The 22,133-nt window shown below is 24.1% G+C and overlaps 7 protein-coding genes across 8 annotated transcripts; 3 read left to right on the top strand and 4 right to left on the bottom strand.

Annotated features, from left to right (window-relative positions):
- The first annotated feature begins 132 nt into the window (after positions 1-132).
- Positions 133-1,362, top strand: OCT59_012005 (uncharacterized protein). Its single transcript, XM_025312986.2, has 4 exons — positions 133-420; positions 534-671; positions 778-958; positions 1,035-1,362. Exons 1-4 carry the CDS (start codon positions 165-167, stop codon positions 1,123-1,125), a joined length of 666 nt encoding a protein of 221 aa, XP_025188467.1. The 5' UTR covers positions 133-164; the 3' UTR covers positions 1,126-1,362.
- A 272-nt stretch (positions 1,363-1,634) lies between these two features.
- Positions 1,635-2,690, bottom strand: OCT59_012004 (uncharacterized protein). Its single transcript, XM_025312985.2, has 4 exons — positions 2,572-2,690; positions 2,444-2,481; positions 2,207-2,309; positions 1,635-2,125 (listed from the first exon to the last, which is right to left on the bottom strand). The coding sequence occupies exons 3-4, from the start codon at positions 2,304-2,306 to the stop codon at positions 1,794-1,796; spliced, it is 432 nt and encodes a 143-aa protein (XP_025188466.1). The 5' UTR covers positions 2,307-2,309; positions 2,444-2,481; positions 2,572-2,690; the 3' UTR covers positions 1,635-1,793.
- A 166-nt stretch (positions 2,691-2,856) lies between these two features.
- OCT59_012003 (uncharacterized protein) lies at positions 2,857-4,732 on the top strand. The gene is made up of 3 exons (XM_025312984.2): positions 2,857-3,318; positions 3,653-3,765; positions 3,839-4,732. The coding sequence occupies exons 1-3, from the start codon at positions 3,240-3,242 to the stop codon at positions 4,355-4,357; spliced, it is 711 nt and encodes a 236-aa protein (XP_025188465.1). The 5' UTR covers positions 2,857-3,239; the 3' UTR covers positions 4,358-4,732.
- Positions 4,580-6,986, bottom strand: OCT59_012002 (uncharacterized protein; the record flags this gene model as incomplete). Its single annotated transcript, XM_025312983.2, has 8 exons — positions 4,580-4,782; positions 4,853-5,323; positions 5,411-5,751; positions 5,818-6,186; positions 6,251-6,334; positions 6,405-6,452; positions 6,530-6,558; positions 6,625-6,986. 8 exons carry the CDS (start codon positions 6,984-6,986, stop codon positions 4,747-4,749), a joined length of 1,740 nt encoding a protein of 579 aa, XP_025188464.2. The 3' UTR covers positions 4,580-4,746.
- A 305-nt stretch (positions 6,987-7,291) lies between these two features.
- Positions 7,292-8,346, bottom strand: OCT59_012001 (Histone H4). Its single transcript, XM_025312982.2, has 3 exons — positions 8,318-8,346; positions 8,053-8,231; positions 7,292-7,972 (listed from the first exon to the last, which is right to left on the bottom strand). The coding sequence occupies exons 2-3, from the start codon at positions 8,131-8,133 to the stop codon at positions 7,682-7,684; spliced, it is 372 nt and encodes a 123-aa protein (XP_025188463.1). The 5' UTR covers positions 8,134-8,231; positions 8,318-8,346; the 3' UTR covers positions 7,292-7,681.
- Positions 8,347-16,251: 7,905 nt separating this feature from the next.
- On the bottom strand, positions 16,252-17,373 carry OCT59_012000 (uncharacterized protein; the record flags this gene model as incomplete). 2 transcript variants are annotated; one of them, XM_066134162.1, is made up of 2 exons in its annotated part: positions 16,252-16,529; positions 16,598-17,373. In XM_066134162.1, one exon carries the CDS (start codon positions 17,028-17,030, stop codon positions 16,797-16,799), a length of 234 nt encoding a protein of 77 aa, XP_065989452.1. In that variant the 3' UTR covers positions 16,252-16,529; positions 16,598-16,796. The 2 variants fall into 2 exon arrangements, with proteins under 2 accessions (XP_065989452.1, XP_065989453.1); XM_066134163.1 differs by having other exon boundaries at positions 16,252-17,009; positions 17,243-17,278.
- Positions 17,374-18,426: 1,053 nt separating this feature from the next.
- Positions 18,427-19,301, top strand: OCT59_011999 (uncharacterized protein). The gene has a single exon (XM_066134161.1). It carries the CDS (start codon positions 18,476-18,478, stop codon positions 18,998-19,000), a length of 525 nt encoding a protein of 174 aa, XP_065989451.1. The 5' UTR covers positions 18,427-18,475; the 3' UTR covers positions 19,001-19,301.
- Positions 19,302-22,133: the final 2,832 nt, after the last annotated feature.

Genomic DNA, 22,133 nt, shown 5'->3' with positions numbered 1-22,133 from the left:
ACATTATTAATAATAAAAATAATCTTTAAGAAAAAACGTTTATGATCTCCATAAATTGTGTTACAATCAGTTGATCTGCCGATGAAATGACCATCATCATATAATAACGCCATTCCTTTCATTTTTTCTCATTTTCGTCTTTTTTTTAATATATAATAATAAATATGACTGCACAGTCGAAACCTGTTCCTATTAAAGAAAAGTCTCAATCTTTTCCATCGTATTTGTTGGCACTTTACCTTCAACAATTACATACAAACCCTTTAAGAACAAAAGCAATAACTTCAGGGGTGTTATCGGGTCTTCAAGAATTTGTTGCTCAGGAGTTAAGCGGAACAAGTAGGAGAAGAAAGGGAAAAGCCAAAGAAATAGACCAAAGTAATCTTATTGATGAAAAAATCTTAAAAATGGCCTTGTATGGTGTGTATTTTTGCTTAATTGAGTATTAAATATAATTGAGAAAATACTATTTTATTTTATTTTATTTTATTATTATTATTATTATTTTGATTGATCATTTAAAAACATTCTAGGTTTCTTGGTAAGTGGACCTCTTAACCATTTACTTTTTGAGATGCTTAATAAATTATTTAAAAATCGTACCGGTGATAGTTCCAAATTGATGCAAATTCTTACATCTCAATTAATCATCACTCCGATTCAAAATACAGGTATGTTTTTTTTTCGCGATTATGTCAATTCTTATTATGTGATAAATTGATAACTTTTGATCGGTTTTTGTATTTACTCACGATAATTTAATTTCCTCTTATTCAGTATATTTAATTGCCATGGCAGTCATCGGAGGTATAAATGATCCAGCTCAAATAAGAAAAACGGTTAGAAAGTCTTTATGGCCTATTATGAAGATGAGTTGGATCGTTTCACCAATGGCAATGGGTTTCGCTCAAAGATTCTTGCCTCCACAGTTATGGGTACCATTTTTTAATCTTGTTGGGTAAGTCTTCTCATTTACGCTTTTTGTTTTATCACAAGTAATTAATAATTCATTTATTTTTAATTTTTTATATTAGATTTGTTTTTGGTGTCATAGCTAATACTAAAGCGAAAAAAGTTCAACAACGTAAACTTGATAACAAAGATCAAGATGAACTAGATGACTAAAATAAAAATTAGATGTTTAATTATTATTATCATTTCTTTAGGAACGAACTTTTTGGTTTTTTTTTAATTTTTGTTTTAAACTTGCAATCTTTATTTAATCATTAACGCCCAGAAAAAAATAATATTGTAATTATTGATTATGTATATTAAAAAGAAAAGAACACACATATATGCCAAAAAAAAAAAATGATGATTTTTGTTCATTTATAATAAAATAAAGATAGTTGAAATTTGAAAAAAAAAAATTTTTTTCTTAACTCTTAAAATTCGACGATAAGAACTTTTTACTAATTTAATTCTACTTCCTTTTATAGGTTGTAAAATATTTATGTTATGATAATTAATAATTTAATTTCCTACTTAAGAAGAACTTTATTTTTATCATACAAACTTATTACTAACCAATATCATTGGTGAAACATATAATTTATTAATATGAAAAATTATATGCTCTGATATAACCTACTTTTAGGATGTTAAATCAATATAATTATTAAAAAATCACTTGTAAAAATCATAAAATAAATATCATCATTTATTTCTTTTTTATATACATAAGATTTAATCCTAAATTAAAATTCTCACATTATTTGTACAATTAAAAAAATAAAAAAAAAGAGAGAGAATTCAAATACTCACCAAATAAATATATAATATATATATTTTTTTTAAAGACCTAATTCTTCTTTGGTCAAAATACCCAATTCTTCTTTAATTGGCTTCAATTCTTCCAAATATTGTTTATATTGACCATCATTTTCAACTTTTTGTTTCAAACCTTCAAAAACTCTAACAGCAGTTGAAAAATCATTTACACGTCTAGCAGCTCTAAGTGAAGCTTCAATGACAGATGGAGCTGGTACTAAATCATGAGCAAAACAATTGTTTAAACCTCTCGATAATTCAAAACGATCATCAACTCCTTCAAAGAATTTAACATAACGTTCAGTAAATTCTTCAAAAGTTTCACTTTCATGAGCATCAGAATAAAGACGAACTCCTAATTGTTAAAAAAAGGTTAATTTTATAAAAAAAAAAAATTTTTAAAATTTTGTTATATTTAAGTAATAAATAGTCTTACCTTTATATGTTAAAGGGGGACTAATTTTAGCAGCACGCACCGCAATTCGATTATTACTCAAGAAAGTTCTTGGTCGAGTGATAGCATTAAGTCTATACATTTTCTGATGAGTGAAAAAAGATATTTTGAGCCTCAAAAGGGAACATATATTTTACACTAATAGTAAGTCTATTCATTAAAATATCATTAAGTAATGCTTTGTATATATGGAGTATAGTCTTCCCTTTCATTTCTTACCTATACAATACTAAATTCAAAAAAGAAAAGACCAAATGCTAAAAAAAAAGAATTTAAACCAAAATTAACAAACAAAATTTATTCCATTATATTTATAGAAAAGGCAAAATAAACAAATTAATAAATACAATAATTTTTTTGTTTGGTCCGAAGAACGAAGGTGTTGATTGTTACCGCGAAAAAATTTTTTTTTTTTAAAAGAAAATCAGGCAATATATACATACATACCGAGATATCTGATATCAGCAAAAATTAACTTAAAGTTCAAGGTTAAACGAAAATCTATTCATGGGAATTGATCTATTATCGATAATCGTCATTTGACAAACGTCAAAAAAAATAACCTCCTATATTTTTAGCCAATCGATATAATTATATTAGTTACACGACACATGTATCGCATTATGAAATTCAACTGAAAATGTTCTCTTTCTTACTTTCTTTTTTTTTTTAAATAATCTTGAACACAAAAAATAATTTTATTCTTTTATTGATACTAATTTACTTCATTATTTAAAATTATTAACTCTTTTTTAGTTCGAATAATTTATCTTTTGACCATTTGATTCGTTCTTTTGCTTGAAAGCGTCACATTTAGAGCCGTTCTTTCCATTATTAATTGTTTTTCTTTAAAAAACAAAGCATAAACAAATACTTTATCACATTTAATCTATTTTTACATTTTGGAACGCGTTACGGATACTTTTTTTACGCGACTTTTGACATTTAATATATATATTATATTTTCTTTTCATTCTAGTCAAATTAAGTCATCAAAAATTTCCATTAGAAACTTATGGGTTGTTGTTCCTCAAGAAATGATGATGATTCTCTCAGGCAAGAAGGGGCCGATGGTAACCCTATTCCTAGAGGAGGTGAGATTATAAAGATAAATTGGACAACTCAATAATCAGATGATATTGGGGTGACCACTCAAAATCGGTTTTGAATATTAGGAAAAATATTTATAGAAAAAAATTTAACAGATATTATTAATTGAATGAATAGAAATCGATGCTTCTTTAAAATAATAAATGTTTTGTAAATAAATTTTCCCAAATTTGTTGATTGTGGAATCCTATCAATACTATCTCAATTGTTATCAATGACCTATAATTATTCCAAATTATTTATTTTTCAAAAAAACCATAGATTAGATACATTGTTTATAATTCTTATTATTGAGTAATATTTATTTTTAAATTATAGGTAATAGGCCACTCATTAAAAAAGGCATAACATGGACAGCGGATTCTCCAATAACTATATATAATTTAAAACGACAACGTGACGCGTTTTGGGATACTGCACCTAGTTATGAAGTAAGAATGATAAATGATAATGAAATATCATGGAATTTAGGACAAAAGTTTTAATTTTTTTTTTTATTTTAAGGGTCGTTTGGAAATTTGGCAAGCTCTTCGATGTTCATGTGAATCAGAAGATTTGACTTTATCTCAAGCTATTATTGATTCTGCAAATATTACTATACCAACGGGAAATTTATCTGATGGTTGTTATGATGAACTTGGAAATAGATATGTTATACCCATATATTGTATCGTTGATCCGACAAATCTTATTACGGACAATAATTATGATGAAGGTACATCACAACGTGTTGAAAACCTTGATACTAAATTACTTGCTGAACAAGAAATTGTTGGTCCAGGACACACTTTTACAATAAGATTATCAACAAGTACAAGAGATGTTAAAATTAATTATAATCCAAAATTGGATACTATTGCTACTTTAAAAGTAAAATTATGTACGGACCAAAATATTGATATTAAAAGGTTCAATATTAGATTTTTCTTTTTAGGTCGTATGTTTGATGATAGAACGAAATTACATGATATTTCACTCGAGGATGGTCAAATATTACAAACTTTTATTTCTGAAAAAATTTAAATTATCAATAATATCATTTCACATAAAAAAAAAGTGTAACAAACAAAATATCACAGTACAAAAACACAATATGTTTAGCAAAAAGGGTTAATTTATTTCTTATCTAATTATAGGAGTTATTTAAATAACTCTAAAATCTCACGTAAAAAAAAAAAATTTTTTTATTTGTCTACTTTATATTTATTTATTGCATTTAATACATTATATTACTTATATTATTTTCATCTTTTAATACTTTATTAAAATTTAATGCCTAAATAATATCGATTATTAATTATTTTATATACTAATATACATTTTATCAGTATAAAACATTAGTTTGTTAAAGTGTGTTTTAAATAAATAAATGAATGAATAATAAATGAGTGTATGCATAAAAAAAACAAATCTCATGAACTACAAGAACATTGAATTCCTAAACCCCACTATTAAAAGGAAATATACATTATTAGTAATAAGTTGATTTTATATAATTCAAAAAATACTAATACTTACATTTGGAACTTCATCACAAAAATATGCCTCTTCTTTCTGAAATTCACCAGCATCTGCACCCCATTCTTTGTAAGGGTTTTCACACATTCTTAACACTCTCTTCAATACTTCTTTATCTCCTTTTTCAACTCTTTCAATTACTTCCTCAGCAACCCAATTTCTCAACACAAATTTAGGATTAATTTGTTTCATTTTAATTGATCTACTAATGTCATCTGATTCTTCGGATAATAATCTTTGTTTATATATTCCGAACCATGAATTAAAATCTGACAATGCTTGATCTAAATTATGTGATCTTTTAAAGAGATTTTGAATGGAATTTAATGGGTAATTTGATGATGTAGTTCGGAATGAGCATAATGATCGGAAAAAATGATGATAATCAACTAAATGCTTTGCAAGAAGATTAAGGAGTGGAGTAATAATATTTTCTAAATCTGTTGATTGTGATGTTTTAAATCCTAATTTCTATAACAAACACATACATATCAATTATTTGATACGACATACATGATGTAAAACATAACGTCACAAACCAAATTCAACATTGCTTACTTTTATCATTATCTTCACATATTCTTCCAAGAATACTTCTTGAAATTCTCCCAATATCAAATCAATTACTTCTTTGCCTCTCTGGATAATTTCATTTTTCTTCAAAAGTTTATCCTCATCAATGTCAAAGGGATAATTCCCATCTAAGAACCACTGTTTATCTACTTCATTTTCAGCTCCAATTAATTCTTGAAAAGCATGACTCAATTTTAGCAGATTCCAAATGCAGGCAGTGGGCTGATTTCTGAATGAATATCTACCCTCATAGTCTGAATGGTTACAAATCCAATTTGGATCATAAATATCCAAAAATCCGAAAGGTCCATAATCAATTGTCAACCCTAAAATATACATATTGTTAATTATAATATTTAAAAAAACAATAAAATATATTAAATAAAGATTACCTAAAATTGACATGTTATCCGTATTCATGACACCATGACAAAATCCAACTGCCTGCCAATAAGCAACCATCTTTGCCGTTCGTCTTGAAATTTCATTAAATAATCTACCATAACGATTTCCATATTTCTGATCTGTATTTTCTAAGGCTTTATAGCCGTAAACTTCTTCAACAACAAAATCGGCTAAAGCTCTTGATTGTTTTCTTTCCATTCGATAAAAAAATATCTCAAAACTTCCAAATCTTATCCACGATGGCGCTAATCTGCATACAATAGAACCAGTTTCGAGAATTTCACGTTGTACCATGCGTTTTGGTGTGTGCACGATTGAGAGAACTCTTGATGTGGGGACACCCAATGCAGCCATCGCTGTTAAATTAAATTTTATGAGTAAATGAAAACAAGAAAAAAAAACAAATCATATGATTCAAACCTTCCGAGCAGAGAAATTCTCTAACAGATGATCTCAAAACAGCAAGTCCATCAGCTGCTCTAGAAAACGGAGTCTTTCCAACGCCTTCAACGTGACGAAGATCGTATTAGAAAAATTTGGAACGTAATAATGTAAATGACAATATATTAAATACCTTTTAATTGCAATTCCCATCTTTCTTGTTTGGAATTAATTGTTTCAACTAAATTCAAACATAAAAAATATAAATCGATTAGATTATTTTCAATATTGTCGGATAAACAATAAATCTAATCTTACATAGAGATATTACGCGTCCGTCTCCGAGTCTTTGAGGCAAATAGTGTTAGATTAGTTAAAAATCATATTTTATTGAAATACAAGATAAAACTTACTGCCCGACAAAAAATCCAAATTGATGCCCACCATAACAGTGAGACCAGGGAAAAGTTCCTTCAACAATTCGATTTCCACTGACAATTTCCAAGAATTTCTCTTTTTGTTCCTCAGACCAATTATTTATTTCTAAGTCCAATATTTCTTTAGCAACTTTTTCTGCTATAGCGAGTAATTTAGGTTCTTTTACTGGCTCAGGAACAACATAAGTAAAGGCGGCCTTTTTAACAGTACGTGAGATCCTTTGCGACTCAATCGGAATGGTTTCAGGTGAAGAAGTTGCTTCATCAACAGGTAAACGCTTAATAAAAATAAAAGACTTTGTTAAATTATCCAAAGTCCTGCCGTTCGAATTTGACATTTGACGTAGTATATGCGTAATATTTCTTCTTTCTATAATTAAACTGCGTGATATAATAAGGTTTATACCTTTAGTTATACCAAAGCTCATATAATACGAAGAATTAAATCAAAGAAACGCTCAAATGAGATGTTCAAATAATTAGTAGATTACTGGACAAATAGAAAGCAGTGTAACTTTTACGGAGATGTTGACTAAATATTATGATACCAAATTTAGATCTTGATTTTCGTGAAAACGGTAATGCTCAATTTTTTTGCGTTCAGCTGCTGCGTATTTACATTTGAAATCATGAATATATGATAAATTTTAATAATTCGAATTTATTTTGATCTAGATTTAAACATCTTTAAAAAATAAATATTTTAAAATATAGATTTATGATTTTTAGGTTTGAGAAGTATTTATTTAAATACATCTCATCTTTTCATAATTTTTTTTTAAATTCATTTTTATGATACATTTTAATTTTTTTTTTTATAATAAGAGGTGACGGATAGTTATTTGCAGAGAATAGAATTTATATTTAACAAGTGTTTAAATTGGAGAGAAAATCGATAACGGTAGAAAAAAATAATGAGAATCAAGTATCGACCAGATAATTTATGAATTATTTATATCTCTATAGATAAACTCTCAATGTCACAATTTTATACAAGAAATAATCCAAAAATTTTTGGGGACGGATATTCTTATTAATAATGAAAATGTGCATGGGTGTGTCGTCCTCTGATTTCATGATCGAACCCATATATAGTTCGTCCTTGTCTTTTGAGGGCCAACAACATCTCCATAACACCCACCGTTTTTTTTCGTTCATATTCTACATAGGAAACACAGTCTTTGAGAACATCCGTGACGAAATCTTTTATACAAGTTCTTGCAATTTCATATATTTCGCCCGATATTCGTTTAACGCCACCTCGACGTGCCATTCTTCGAATAGCAGGTCGTGTGATCGCTTTGATGTTCTCACGCAGCAATTTCTAAAAATAAAATAAATTATTCTTCAGTTAAAAAGTGAATAGGCAATCCAATCAACTTAGTATTTACTTTAAATATTTACCCTATGCCGCATTGCACTAACTTTAGCACTTTTTCCAAGTCCTTTACCGCTTTTTGGACGGGGCGTCGGAGTCTTAGCCATTACAATGGTTTGATTTAACCCGTATCGTGTTTATATAGCAAAAAAAACTTTTTCCCTATGAAATTATTCTCTTCTCAGAATTACAGACCATTAACTAACTGTTTAAACCAATGATAATAAATAAGTAAGAAACTATAAAACCCACACCAAAAACACAAATAATATTGTTGAAATATTATTTTACCTTAACAATATTGATAACAACTTTTTGGTAGGGAAAATTTTATCAACAAGCGGTTCTTTAAATACTCGAATCTAATTAAGCTTGTGTAACAACCATATTAATACCTTGTGATCACTTATAGCATGACGTTGCATGATTTTATGATATCTATTGGTTTTTATCATTTTCTACATTTCTAGTAATGGAAAGTTTTACACGTATGTGGTGCGAAAAAACGGTTGTAATTAAGACAAATATAGTAAAAATCCGTGAGAATTTTATAAATTAAGAAATGATTTACATGTGTTGTAACAGGTATATTGGAATTTTTATAAAAGAGTTATAATCAATGACTTTTTATTTGTCTTTTTTTTTTACAATTTGATATAAACATTTACTCAATAAAAAAAATAATAATAATTAATAATTAAATAAAGCAATATTAATATTTATAGATTTAATCAAAGGAGTTTTTCCTTTAAAATTATGGAATTTTAATTGTTTATTATTAAAAAAAAAAGATATTAGTAATTATAGCATATTTTTATATAAACAATTTTTAAAGAAACTAAAATAATTTAAAATAATAGAAATAATCTTTTAGTTAAAAGAAAAAAAAAATATTATGAAAAAATGAAAAATTATATAAATAATAGGAATTATATTAATAATAATTTTTATTATTTAATAAGTTAGTATTGTTTAAAATAAATCCATTATAAACAATATAAAAGATTTAATAATATAATGCCAAGAATTAGTAATATAATAATGTACCAATAATAAGAATAGTGATATGATTTTAGTAATAAGAACAATTTTAAAATAAAGAATAAAATATTATAAGAGTATTATAAGTCATATTTATTCATATAAATATTATATCTTAATTGTTAAAAGTCAGAATTAGTAATCTAAATATTGTATCAAAAGTTTATAATTAAGAACTAATAATAAAGATTATTTTTAGTAATTTAATTAATAATAAAATTACTATATGTAGTACCTTACTATTAGTAATTAATTATCAATAACTAGGTTAATAGAAAATTTAATTTTTAATTGATATTATCTTTTAAGATAAAAATGAAATACTATTAATTCTTTTGAATAATTAAAAGTATAACCTAAAAACTAAAATACATAAAACTTTAAAAATTATATTTTTATTAAAATCTATTACTGTTATAATTTCTTTTTATTAATTATTACCTAATATTTCAAAATAAATTATCATTTTTTATTTTTAATACTTATTTTTATAATCTAGTTTTTTAATATTTTTATGATTTTATCTATATAGAATAATAATATAGAAATAAATAGAAATATAAGGTATTTTAGTAGAATAATATCAGTTATACTAAAAGAAGTAACATAAACTTTTAATAAATATTGAAATAATATTTCAAAAAAAAGTAAATATCTTTTAATTAGAAATGAAAAACTTTTTGAAGTTATATAGTTCATTTTTTTTTATATTAATAATTAACTTATCTACTATTTATTATTAATAATAAAGAATCTTTAAATATAAAATAAAAAATACAACAATATTTTTTACCTTTTATATTTAGATAAAAAAAAGAATCTCAAATATCCATATTATTTATATAAGTTTAGAATAAAAATTATAAAAAGTAAAAATAAAAGTTATAATTAAAGTTTGAAAATATATTAAAAAAATTGTAAAGCAGATTTACTAAAATTACTTATTATATATATAATATATTTACAAAGTTTTTATATAAAATAATAATTTGATTTGAAAATTCAAAAATAATTAAAAGGAAAAATTTGCATTTTAAAAATATTAATAAGAAAAATTAAAAAAATTTTCTAAATTCAAAAAATATTAATTTTTTTTTTATTGCAATGTATTTGAAAGTTTATTAAATAAATTGATAAAGCCAAAATACAAAAATAAAATAAAACTTCAAACTAATATCTAATACCATTAACTTCAAAACCACTTGTCATGCAAAAAGCACTACATATAATCATTGTCAGATAGAGTTTTTGCTAAAAGGGTAAAGTTCATTTGTAATAGTTTATTTTAATGTCAAATACCCATCTTTTTACATAAAGTATTAAAAAGAAAAAAAAGATTTTTATAATTGATAAAAAAAAGAAAATTGTAATCAATCTAAATTGTCTTTCCTCTAAACTTCTAAAGAGAACAGGTTTCAGACAACTTTCTCTAATTAAGTTATAAAATCTGATAAATACACAATTAAATTAAAACCAATCAGCTATTAAAGAAGAAGATCTTATATTTACAAATAATCTCTAAAGTTGTAATTGAAAAGACCCTATTTATTGTGAAAGGATTGTATATTGAAATAAAACTTATTATTTACTATTAAATATCCAGATGTATAAATAGAAAAACTAGATACTAATAGCTTTTTTAAATCAAAAGCAATTTCTAAACTCCTTAAGTAAGTTCTAAAAATACATAATATAATAAAATCTAATAAATATACTAAAAAAAGAAATAAAAAATGTAAAATGGAAAAAAATAAAAGAAAATTATCTTCACAAAAAAATGACTTTATTTCTATCCTTCTTCTTTTAAAGTGTATAAAAATAGTTGAAAGTGAAATACTGGTCAAAAACTAATATATCGGGTAGCAGATATGTATCAGATATGTACCTGATATGTGTAGTATTAATGCTGAAAATCGGATACCCGACATGTGTAAGATATGTGTAAATATATATATCGTCTACATATCATTTACATATCATATACATATCGGTATCTGATATGTATATGATATATATATTTACACATATCTTACACATATCAGGTACCCGATTTTCAGCATTAATACTACACATATTAGGTACATATCTGCTACCTAATATATTAGTTTTTGACCAGTGAAATTAAGTATCTTTATGAGTTGTTTAAAAATAAATTAATATCGATTAGTTTTATAATATTGGATAAAAGTTTGGCCAAATATTACATCAAATAAATTATTAAATTCTATAACCAGTTATCTGTTCTAAAATTAAACCTAAAGTGAAAGTTATTAGTTAGCCAGCAGATTTCAGAAAATATTCAAAACCACATAATGTTACTTATGAAGTTAATTTAAAATTAACTGCAAAGCTTCTTGCAATATAAGTAGAATGTATTGTAAATAATAATATTATATTTTAATTTATTAATAATATATTTTTAATAATAATTTATCTAATCTAACTGCTAAATAATTAGTTAAACGAAACTGCAACTATTAATTTTTTTAAATTTTGCTACACAATATGCAATAAAAAGTATACTTATGCAATCACAACAAATATTTACAATTTAGATCTAATGCATCTTCAATAATTCTTGCTTGGTTTAATATAATAAAAATCTGCCATATTTTTACTTATTTTGAAAAATAAATTTCTAAACTAAATATTACTGAGTTAATATTAAACATGATCTTTCAATAGATATTTATAAACTTCAGTTAATTTTTATCTAATCTTTGAACTATAATTCTTTTCAATAAATATCTTTATAAATAAAATTAATTTTTCAATAATTTACTAAATAAAAATAAATTTAAATTCTTTTTCTATAATTATTTCCATGAACAAAATTTAATATCTCAATAATTTATTAAATAAAAGTGGATCATAATAGGTACATATTATGTGATATACAGTCAACACTCATTATAGTAAAGCTCGTTATAGTAAATTTGGCTTATAATAAACTTTTTTTATTCCCCCGGTTCACTTACTAATAAATCTTGTTCGTTATAGTAAACTTACTAATAAAATCTCGATATTAGATATAGTAAACTTTTTTAGAATTTTACTATAGAACGTATATTATAAATATATTCTCGTTATAGTAAATATCACGTGAAATCATTAGATTTGCATTTGCGAATCATTTTTAAACACATGTAGTTAGTTTAATTTCCTTTTTTTTTAATGATAAACGCCTATTATTGTGATACAACTTTTTTTCGTTGTTCTTGAAAATGCCACCCGTTGGAAAAGGCAAAGGAAAAGAAGTAAAAAAAGCTAGTAAAAGAAAAAGTTTGTCGTTTGTGCAAAAAAAAGAATTATGTGAGTGGAAAAGGGATAATCCATCATATAATCAAAATGATCTTACTAAAAAATATGATATATCAAAACCGCAAGTTTCTAGAATACTAAAAGAAAAGGAAAAATGGCTGTGTATTGATATTGCAAATAAAGAATTAAGTAATCAAAAAAGGGATAGAGGTGCAAAATTTCCAGAAATTGAATCTGTATTATATTTATGGATGCAGCAAGCATTAGCTTCAAATTTAACAATTACAGGTGACATATTAAAGGCTAAAGCTTTAAATTTTGCGACTCAATTACAAACAACAACTTTTACTGCTTCAGATGGGTGGTTATCAAAGTTTAAAAAGCGTTATAATATAAAACAATTTATTAAAGCTGGTGAAGCGAACAGTGCACCATTAGAAACATTAGAAGAAGAACGTGTGGCTTTGCAAGAAATTATTGAACAATATGATCTTCGTAACGTCTATAATGTTGATGAAACAGGTAAATACAATTGGAGTTACACAAAATATCATTATTATTATCATTATTAATTGTAATAATTTTGTATTTTTTAGCTTTATTTTGGAATTTAGAACCATCCAAGACACTTTCAGATCATTATATTTCTGGCACTAAAAAATCAAAAAATCGGATTACAATTGTTTTAACCTGTAATGCTGATGGTAGTCATAAGTTACCTGCATTAGTAATACGCAGTGGCGAGACTCGCGTGTTTTAAAGGGAATTAAAAAGGATGATTTACCCGTTTGGTATTATTGGAACCGTACAGCTTGGATGCAAGTATCAGTATGGCGTGATTATCTTAATAAACTTAATCAATTAATGAGACGACAAAATCGCAATATTTTATTATTAGCGGATAATGCACCCACACATTTAATTGATGAAACTATACAATTATCGAATATTAAAGTACATTTTCTTCCTCCAAATACAACTTCTCACTTGCAACCTTTAGATGCTGGTATTATCAACAGTTTTAAAGTAAGAATAAATACACTAATTATTAATATTATTTGTTATAATTTAATATCTTATTATCTAAATATTTTTTAGGCCCAGTATAGAAAACTTTTGGTCGCAAATAGGGTGGAGGCATATGATATGGCTCAAGAAAATAGTTCGGATATAACACCAATTGATATTCTTGATGCTATAACATTTGCAAGTGAGGCATGGAAAATAGTAAAATCAAGTACAATTAAAAATTGCTGGAGAAAAATGTGTATTTTACCAAATTTAGAAGACGATTTTGACCAAAATACTATTGATGACGATATCAAGGAAATTACTTTAGAATTACAAGACATTATTAATGAATTAAATTTACAAGATCCTATTACAGCTAAGGAGTTTATTTGTATTGATGACGAGATTCCAATAGAATCATTATCAGATAAAGAAATTATAGATGCGGTAATTTCAAATCCTGAAAATAATAATACAGAAGAGGATGAAGAATCCGAAATAAATATTATTACTAATAAAGAGGCTTTGAATAGTTTAGAAAAAGTAATTCTTTATTTTAAAAATCCACCCGATGATATTACAATTAATTACACAGAATTGAAATCTCTTAATATTTTAAAATCAAAAATTAACAAAAAAATTCAAGATAATGTAAAGCAGTTTACATTAGATAGTTATATGAACTTATGTTAAATACTTGAAATATGTAAATACATAATTGTTGATAATAAAATTCAAAAAACTTTTGTTAAAAGAAACTTTTTTTGTGCTAATATAAAGTTTACTATAAAGAGAACTTTCGATTTTGTAAATATTCGTTATAGTAAACAAAAAGTCTAGGCCCAGGCAAGGGTTCACTATAACGAGCTTTGACTGTAGTACTTCTCATTGGCAAATATCTTAATAAGCTGAAGCAATTGTATATAATTTTTTAAAGAGAAGAAAATTTTATTTACTATAATAACTCATAGTAAAATTTCAAATATCAATAAATTTAACTTAAATAAATTTCATGAAATCAAAATAAAAATAAATTTTATAAAAAAAAAAATATTATTTTGCATAAAGTTAAATTAAAATTTCCATTAATATTTTTCTATTAATGGAAAAATAAATATAAAACTTTTTATCAAATCATCAAAAATACACTTATTCATCAAACTTTCATCATTCAGGAAATAATAAATTATTTACTTATCTTTATATAAATTATTTATTTTTCAAACAAGAAATCTTGAAAATTTCATGAAACTAATAATTATTTTATCTTTTCATTATAAAAAAAGTTCAAACATTTAAAATATTTATTGGAATAGATAAAAATAATTTTTTTATTCATTTATATTAAAATTTTATATAAGCCAGCTTGCGAGCCAAAACTTTATAAAAAAAAATTTTACTTAAAATATATTTAAAATATTTAATTTTCTTCAAAATATACTTAATTTTTTTATTTTATACTTAAAATATACTGAAAATTGAATTTTCACAAAATTTGAATTAAATTGTATTTAATATATACTTAAAATATATTTAATTTACATTTAAATTTTACCCATTTCCAGTATATTTTAAGGATATTTAAAATAAGAATATTTTAAGTATATTATTATATATTTAAATTATACTTAAATGATATTTAATTTTTGCCTATTTCAGTATATTTTAAGTATAAAATAAAATTTTAAGTTTATTTTAAGTATATTTTAGCAAAAATATTTTTTATAGGGAAAGTACTTTAAAAATATATTGGCTCACAAGTTGGCTTGCAAGCTAATATATTTTTAAAGTACTTTTGACTCGTAAGCTGACTTATGTAGAGCTTTAATTTATATAGATAGTAATTATTTAAATAATTATTCTCCTAATAGGAATTATTACTTAAAATCCTTTCCTTCTGAAATATATATATACATATTTTAAATTTACTTTTAAAATTTTATATGATATTACTATACTACCTATTATATAATAAAAATAAAAATTTTAACAGAACTATCAAAATAATATATAATAATATAAATAAAAATAAAATAAAATAATAAAAAAATTCTTTTTATAGAATAAATGTTTTTTATAAAATACAATTCTTTTATACTTAATTAATAAAATATAATTTTTTTTTATCTATCTAAAATACCAGGATATCTGCACCATATTACTGATTATTTCTCTCATAATTTTTAATATTACTATAATTTATAAATAAGCTCAGATTTATAATAGATGAGTTTATTTGTATTTATTATTTTTTTTTTTTTAAATTGTAATGCATTTTGGTAAGTTTATTTGTATCAAGATCATTACTATTAAAAATATTGTTAAATGCATTACTAATACTTTTTTTGGTTTTCATGATTTCATTTATTTTCTTGTATATATTTTATATAAAATATAAAAATGAATTAATCAAATATTTCTAATGTTGAATAAATAGAATTGTAAATTTACTATAATAAACTTTATAATAATTATAGAAGACTTCAGTTTTTTGATATGTTGAAACTTTATAAGCAACTCAAATTTTAATTCAGAGAAGATAATATAGAAACTTTTAACTAAATTTTCAACTAACATCTAATCAAATATACCAAAAAACTGTAAAAAAGGTACATTGATTTCTTTAATCTATTTATTAGTAAAATTAAAATTAAATAAATCATTTAAAAATAAACTAGTTAATTCAGCAAAATGGAAATGATTACTACTTAATTGCTTTTACTTCTGTAAGTTTTGCAAAAAACTCCTATTTTTCAATATCAACTCTTGATATTATTAAAAAATATACATCATCTTCTATATTCTGCACTCTTGCTTAATGAATAGAATAATTCACCCCTTTATATATATCATTATTTAATAATTTCTCTTTATAAATAAAACTTTTGAACTTTAGAATAACTCATAAAAATGGAATTATAAAGTAAGCAAATCTTATTATACCTACCATTTTTGTTATACTATAAAATTATTCCTTAACCTTTCAATAATATATGAACAGGTTTTAAAATCACATCAATTTCTATAGTATGTATATAAAGTCCAACATATTACTGTTTTTACTTCTATAGTAAAAAATCATTAATATATAAATCAAAATAAATCACTAATAATTTAAAATATATTTGTATAAGTAACTGTTTTTATCAGAATCAATATGCTTTTTAATACAAAATTTGTATATTACTATCTGTAAAAAAAATGATTAATTAATTAATATGCATATGTATAAGCTAAATTTAAATTAATAATACTTACATTATTATAATAAATAAGCTTTCTTTATTGGTTAATTCAAAAATTTATATTATAGACTTATATAAACTTTCTATTTTCAACAGAAAACCACTTTTTCATCATATGTGCAAATAAATCAATTATCCTAAATATACTAGATCATAATGTAACTTTTTCAATAGCAGTTAATTTTTTTTTATTTTTGACCACAATTGTGTTTTTAGATATCTTTTTGTATAAATGTCACCAATATTCTGATCAGAAAACAACATCCAAATTTTTGGCTATCAAAGGTAGAATGTAATCCTTTTAGGTGAATTCTAAGTAATCCCATATTGTTAGACCTTCCATTGTATATCAGTTGATTGATATAAATCAAAGGTCTGGTTGGATACTCCTTCTCCCAATTCTTTGCTACATCAGTATCTGGTCCCTTAAATAGAAGATTTAGCATTAATATATATTATCTTTAAAAATATAATATTTTCATTCATTCCGCCTGATTTCCATTCCACCAAACTTAATTACAGGCAAACTTGAAGGTCATTTGTGCCCATAATACTAGCTTTGTGCTCAGTTCAAAGACTTGAATGATAGGAGAGCTCAAAGGTCCCTATCACAACACTTATTTTCTGCATTCCAATCACATAAAAACTTTATACTTGCCTGTCTGTAGCTATCAATCAGTTGTTGTGTCTTCATTCTTCCTCTTCATTGTTATTTGCAATACTCTCAAATGATGAAATAATAATGTTTTATCTTTTTTCTAAACTCTTTTATGTCACATTCATTGAGGAACCCAGTAATATTCCATTCAGATAATTTTTGTTTGAAATACTTATGTATCTATTTAAAACAGAAAGACAAAAAGTTACGTGTTAGATCTGCAAAAAAAATGATAAGATTATCCATATTTAACTTTCATACTTTGGGTGATAATATACCTCCGATGTTGTATAATATAGTGTACTGTATAGATAAAAACTATACTGCATAAATAAAAATTATACTGTATAGATAAAAAATTATAAGGTATAGATAAAAACACTGTATAGATTTTTGTCAATTATACTACACAACACCAGAAGTATATATCATACTCAATATCGTATAACCGTCTGTAAGTTCCATATTGAAAAAAGTATAACTTTTGGAGTAACTATTTGATTAAAAAAATGACGTGAAAATGTTTATTTTTGTTGCATGAAAATTATGCGCAAAAAATAAGCTGAACTTCGTGATTTATGATTGTCAGTGAACTCACATGACTTATCTTTTTGATATCATTCAAACTGAGTTTGTAATTTTCACAGTTACTTTGTTAACTTTGAAAAATAAAAATAAAAAATAAAATATACTGATATATGTAAGGACATATACTGTAAATATCGATATTCTTTAAATTTTTTTACAAGAGTTCCTGACAGACTTCGTGCAGCCAAGCCAAGTGGTGGCTAATCTCTGAAAAAGTGAACTTTTCTCAAATCTATTCATGTACAGACCAAGTGGTGGTGACAAATTGAGTTTACTTCCTCTAGTTTCAGAAAAAAATAAGTAAAAAAAAGTAAAAAAAAAATGGAGGTAATACTATTTTTATTTTATTATATAAAATAGATAAAGAATTCACCAACCAGAGCCTCACCTTTTTATATGATTTGTAGCGGATCTAAATCGATTTTGGAAGGGAAAATTACGTTAACTTGATCTAAAATCGTTATGTTCAAGAATGTTCCTGTGATATAATGACGTACCACGAAATATTATTACTTATGCAAAATACACTGCCAAAAACGGAATAAAAGATTTACTACTTACTTTAGACAACAATGAGTAAATGACTATATTTATAATTTTAAACGGTAATATCATTTTGACTAGAAAAGTCTCTTCACAAAAAAAATGGGACAGACACATCCAAAGCCAGAAACACATCCCAAGCCCAATAGTGATAAATCTAAAAATGATTTGTTCACTGATCTGCCACCAGCTCCACGAGCGTATACTGATAATTTTTGGAGAAAAGAAAACGATGCTGACAGGTTTTGTAAACGTACTATTGAGGTACTTAACCAATTTCGTCAGCTTGAACTTGAATCACTAGAGTCGGATGATGAAAAGGAATCAAAAATTGAGGAACTTTGTGCGAAGTATCCTTGTGCTTATATTCCATTAGATGTTGATAAAGATGGTTATGTGCGAGGATTTAATCTCTTTGGATCAATACCAACTTATATTTATGGAGAAGAGTTAAAAGAATATGGGGAGACCTTAATTGTTTGTATTGGTTTAGAAGACACTAATGCAATGATATACTTGGGTGGTAGTGGTAAATTGTACATGTCTTATCATTATGAACCGCTAAAATTTTTGTATAATTACAAAGATATAGGCGTAAAAAGCTCTGATGTGTTTCAAAATTACTGAAATATATTTTGAAACATAATTTTGCTTCTTATCAATACTCAAAGTAGAATTAGAAGATCATAATTGTATCTCAAAAGTATAATCCACTTTTTAAAAGTAGAGGCTAGTAAGACATAATGCTGATTTTTTTTCTTAAAGCATAATTCTTTTCTTTTCCATGAATTATTAATTGCTTCTGATTCTTTCATTTTAAATAAATACTAAGCTTCAGTATTCTTGTTACAGACAGTATTTTTATGTTCTATAAAGCTCTAACTATAAATACCATCTTTATTAAAAATTAATATTGCTATTATAACAATTGTAGTATAGTGAAGTGGGTTGATTTCTTTTCGTTTCTTTTTATCGCCGTTTTGCAAAATGGTGCGATCTTCACTATATAAAAAATTTGCGAATTTCATATAAGTTTTTAGACTGGTTTTTTTCCTTTAAATAAGTAATAACGAATATTCTTTCAAATCAAATTATATTAACATTAAAACTTACTAAAATAATTTTAGATTGAAATGGAAAAAAGTTTAATTAAGATGGCGAATTATTTACTGTCAGGCTGAAGGTTTTACACAGAAAGAATTTGCTAAAAGATGTATATTAGTGAAGCTACTGTTAACAAAGTCTGTAGAATTTTTAAAAAGTGGGAATGTGTAGGAGATCCATTTGCTAGTAGAATAAAAGGAAATGATTGATTATTTTTTTTTGATAGATAATCGTAATTAAAATTCTATTTATTTGTGATTGTTGAAAAGAAGTATCATCTGTTAGTAGAGGAGAAATTACAATAATTAATAATATTTTTTTGTTCTTTTTCAGCTGCTTTAACATCTCAGTTAATCATGCAAAACAAAGTGTAAAATTTGTTTGATTACTAAATAGTAAAGTATTTTTTTGTTTTTCATGTACTTGTTCAGGTTTTTAAACTAAATTTCGAAAATATATCACTTTAAAATGATTATATCAGGAAATTTTAGGGCGTTGAATATGTTGACAGACATCAGGCCAAAAAGTGTTACAAACCTCAACTGATGGCATTTAAAAATACGTCGTACAACTCAATTTAGGTGTTGAGCAATGGCATATAGCAACAACACTATTTAACAACATATTTTAAGTATAGAAAAACGTGTAAATTAATATAATTTTATATAAAGCATTACGTTTTATTAATATTATTTAATTACTGTATTTACAAATTGTATAATTGTATTTATCACTATTACTGTAACTATCTAATGTAAACTATGTATAAAATTAATAAAATAAAATAAAAAAGTTATCCAATGAAATTTTACGTAAAGAGTCATCCAAGAACCTACAAAATAAAAATGAAATATTAATAAAATAATGTTTCATTAAAAAATGCAAAGAAAACTTGCCTGAAATCCTCATTTACTTTACTTTTGAAATGTCCCAAAAAAACCTATGCCTGGAACCTAAAAAAAGAAGAATGAAATATTAATTATTAATATTTCATTCAAAAAATAAAAAAAATCAAAGGACTTTTACCTTTGAAATGTTTCTGAAAACCCATGTAAAAGAAAAATGACCATACAAAACTTATAAAAGAAAATAAACAAATATTAATAAATGTTTCATTTATAGTTTACTACCTCTATCATTATTGTCAATTCTCGTTCTTCTATCTAACATTTCTTAAAATTACAACAGGACTTAAAATGCATGATTTTCTTTTGATCAAAGAAAAATTAACTTTTTTTACAATTTGAACATAATTTTGCATATAAAAATATGTTGAAATTAAGTTATTTTTTATTTTTTTCTACTTGTTTTTTTCTTTTTAAATTTCTTTTAATTTCAAATCTTCAGAATTTTCAGAATTTTCAGATTCTTAATATTTGATTTTTAATTCCACATTTTCAATTTCATTTGAAGGGACAAATGTATCTATGGGCTTTATATCATCTGATGAAGCACAATTCTGAGAATCTTTATTAAAGAGCTCTTATTTAATATCTGATTTATTTATAAAAAGTTATATGTGTTTATAAGTATTGCATTACCTGAAGATGTATAATTTTGAAAATTTTTGTCAACTGGTTTTTATTCAATCTCCAGTTTTGATAATACTTCATTTACAATTTCATTTGAAAATACAACTGTATCTATAGGCATTGCGTTCTTAAAATACAGTTCATCTAACCGGCATTTCTACAAAAAATACAAAAAAAATAAACTATTAATATTAATGTATTTTTTATATTAAATTAATAAAAAAAACTATATGTTCATTAAAAAACATCACAAATACCAATTAGTATACACTAATATAAATTTATTAATCATATTATAATGATCAATATATTAAAAGTTCTTGAAAAATAGACATTAATATAGGAAATAATGAAAAAAATAAAAAAGTTATACAAATTCATTGGTTTTTTAGTTTTTATACAGCCAAAGCTATAAAAAAAAAAATGTAAATAAAAGACTTATAAAATAATATATATGGGTTCTTCAATAGAAAGAAAGGAAACTGCTAAAAAAAAACTTTTTTAGTTAATATTAATTCTGAATAAATTATAATATTTGAAACATTTTTAATATATAAATATAAATTTAATTTTTTTGGTAATTTTCTTCCTTTCTATTGCAAAGAATCCATATAAATTATATATAAAATATAATTAAAGAAGATTATATTTTTAAGTATGAAAAATGGTATATTTTAAAAAAAAAAATAGTCTTAATATATTAAAGATAAAGAACAATTAGATGTAGCTATCAGAAAGGACAATACTATAATTAACGTAAACTAAACTTGGATTATTTATGGGAAGAAAAGAAATATTCTGATCAAGAATATTGGATATCCATAAATGATAATAAGAGGAGATCCATACTTTCTGGCCTAATAATAGCAATATCTATAGTCTATACCATCTACAGAAACAGGATAGACATCCTTATATTGTTATATTATTGCCAATTATTTTGCCAATCATCTATTTTAATATTATTTTATAAAAAATACCATTTTTTTGCAAATTTAATTATATAAATTTTATTTGTTATTAAAATTTATCTAAAGCCTGAAAATTAATATTTTCAAATCACTAAAACCCAAAAATGGGCTGAATTTTAATAATAATTAAAAAATTAAATTATTTTAATGATA

The sequence above is a fragment of the Rhizophagus irregularis genome, chromosome 2, assembly GCF_026210795.1.
Source record: "Rhizophagus irregularis chromosome 2, complete sequence".
Lineage (NCBI taxonomy): Eukaryota > Fungi > Glomeromycota > Glomeromycetes > Glomerales > Glomeraceae > Rhizophagus > Rhizophagus irregularis.
The sequence above is the reverse complement of the archived record's forward strand: the minus strand, read 5'-3'. Positions and strand labels throughout refer to the sequence as shown.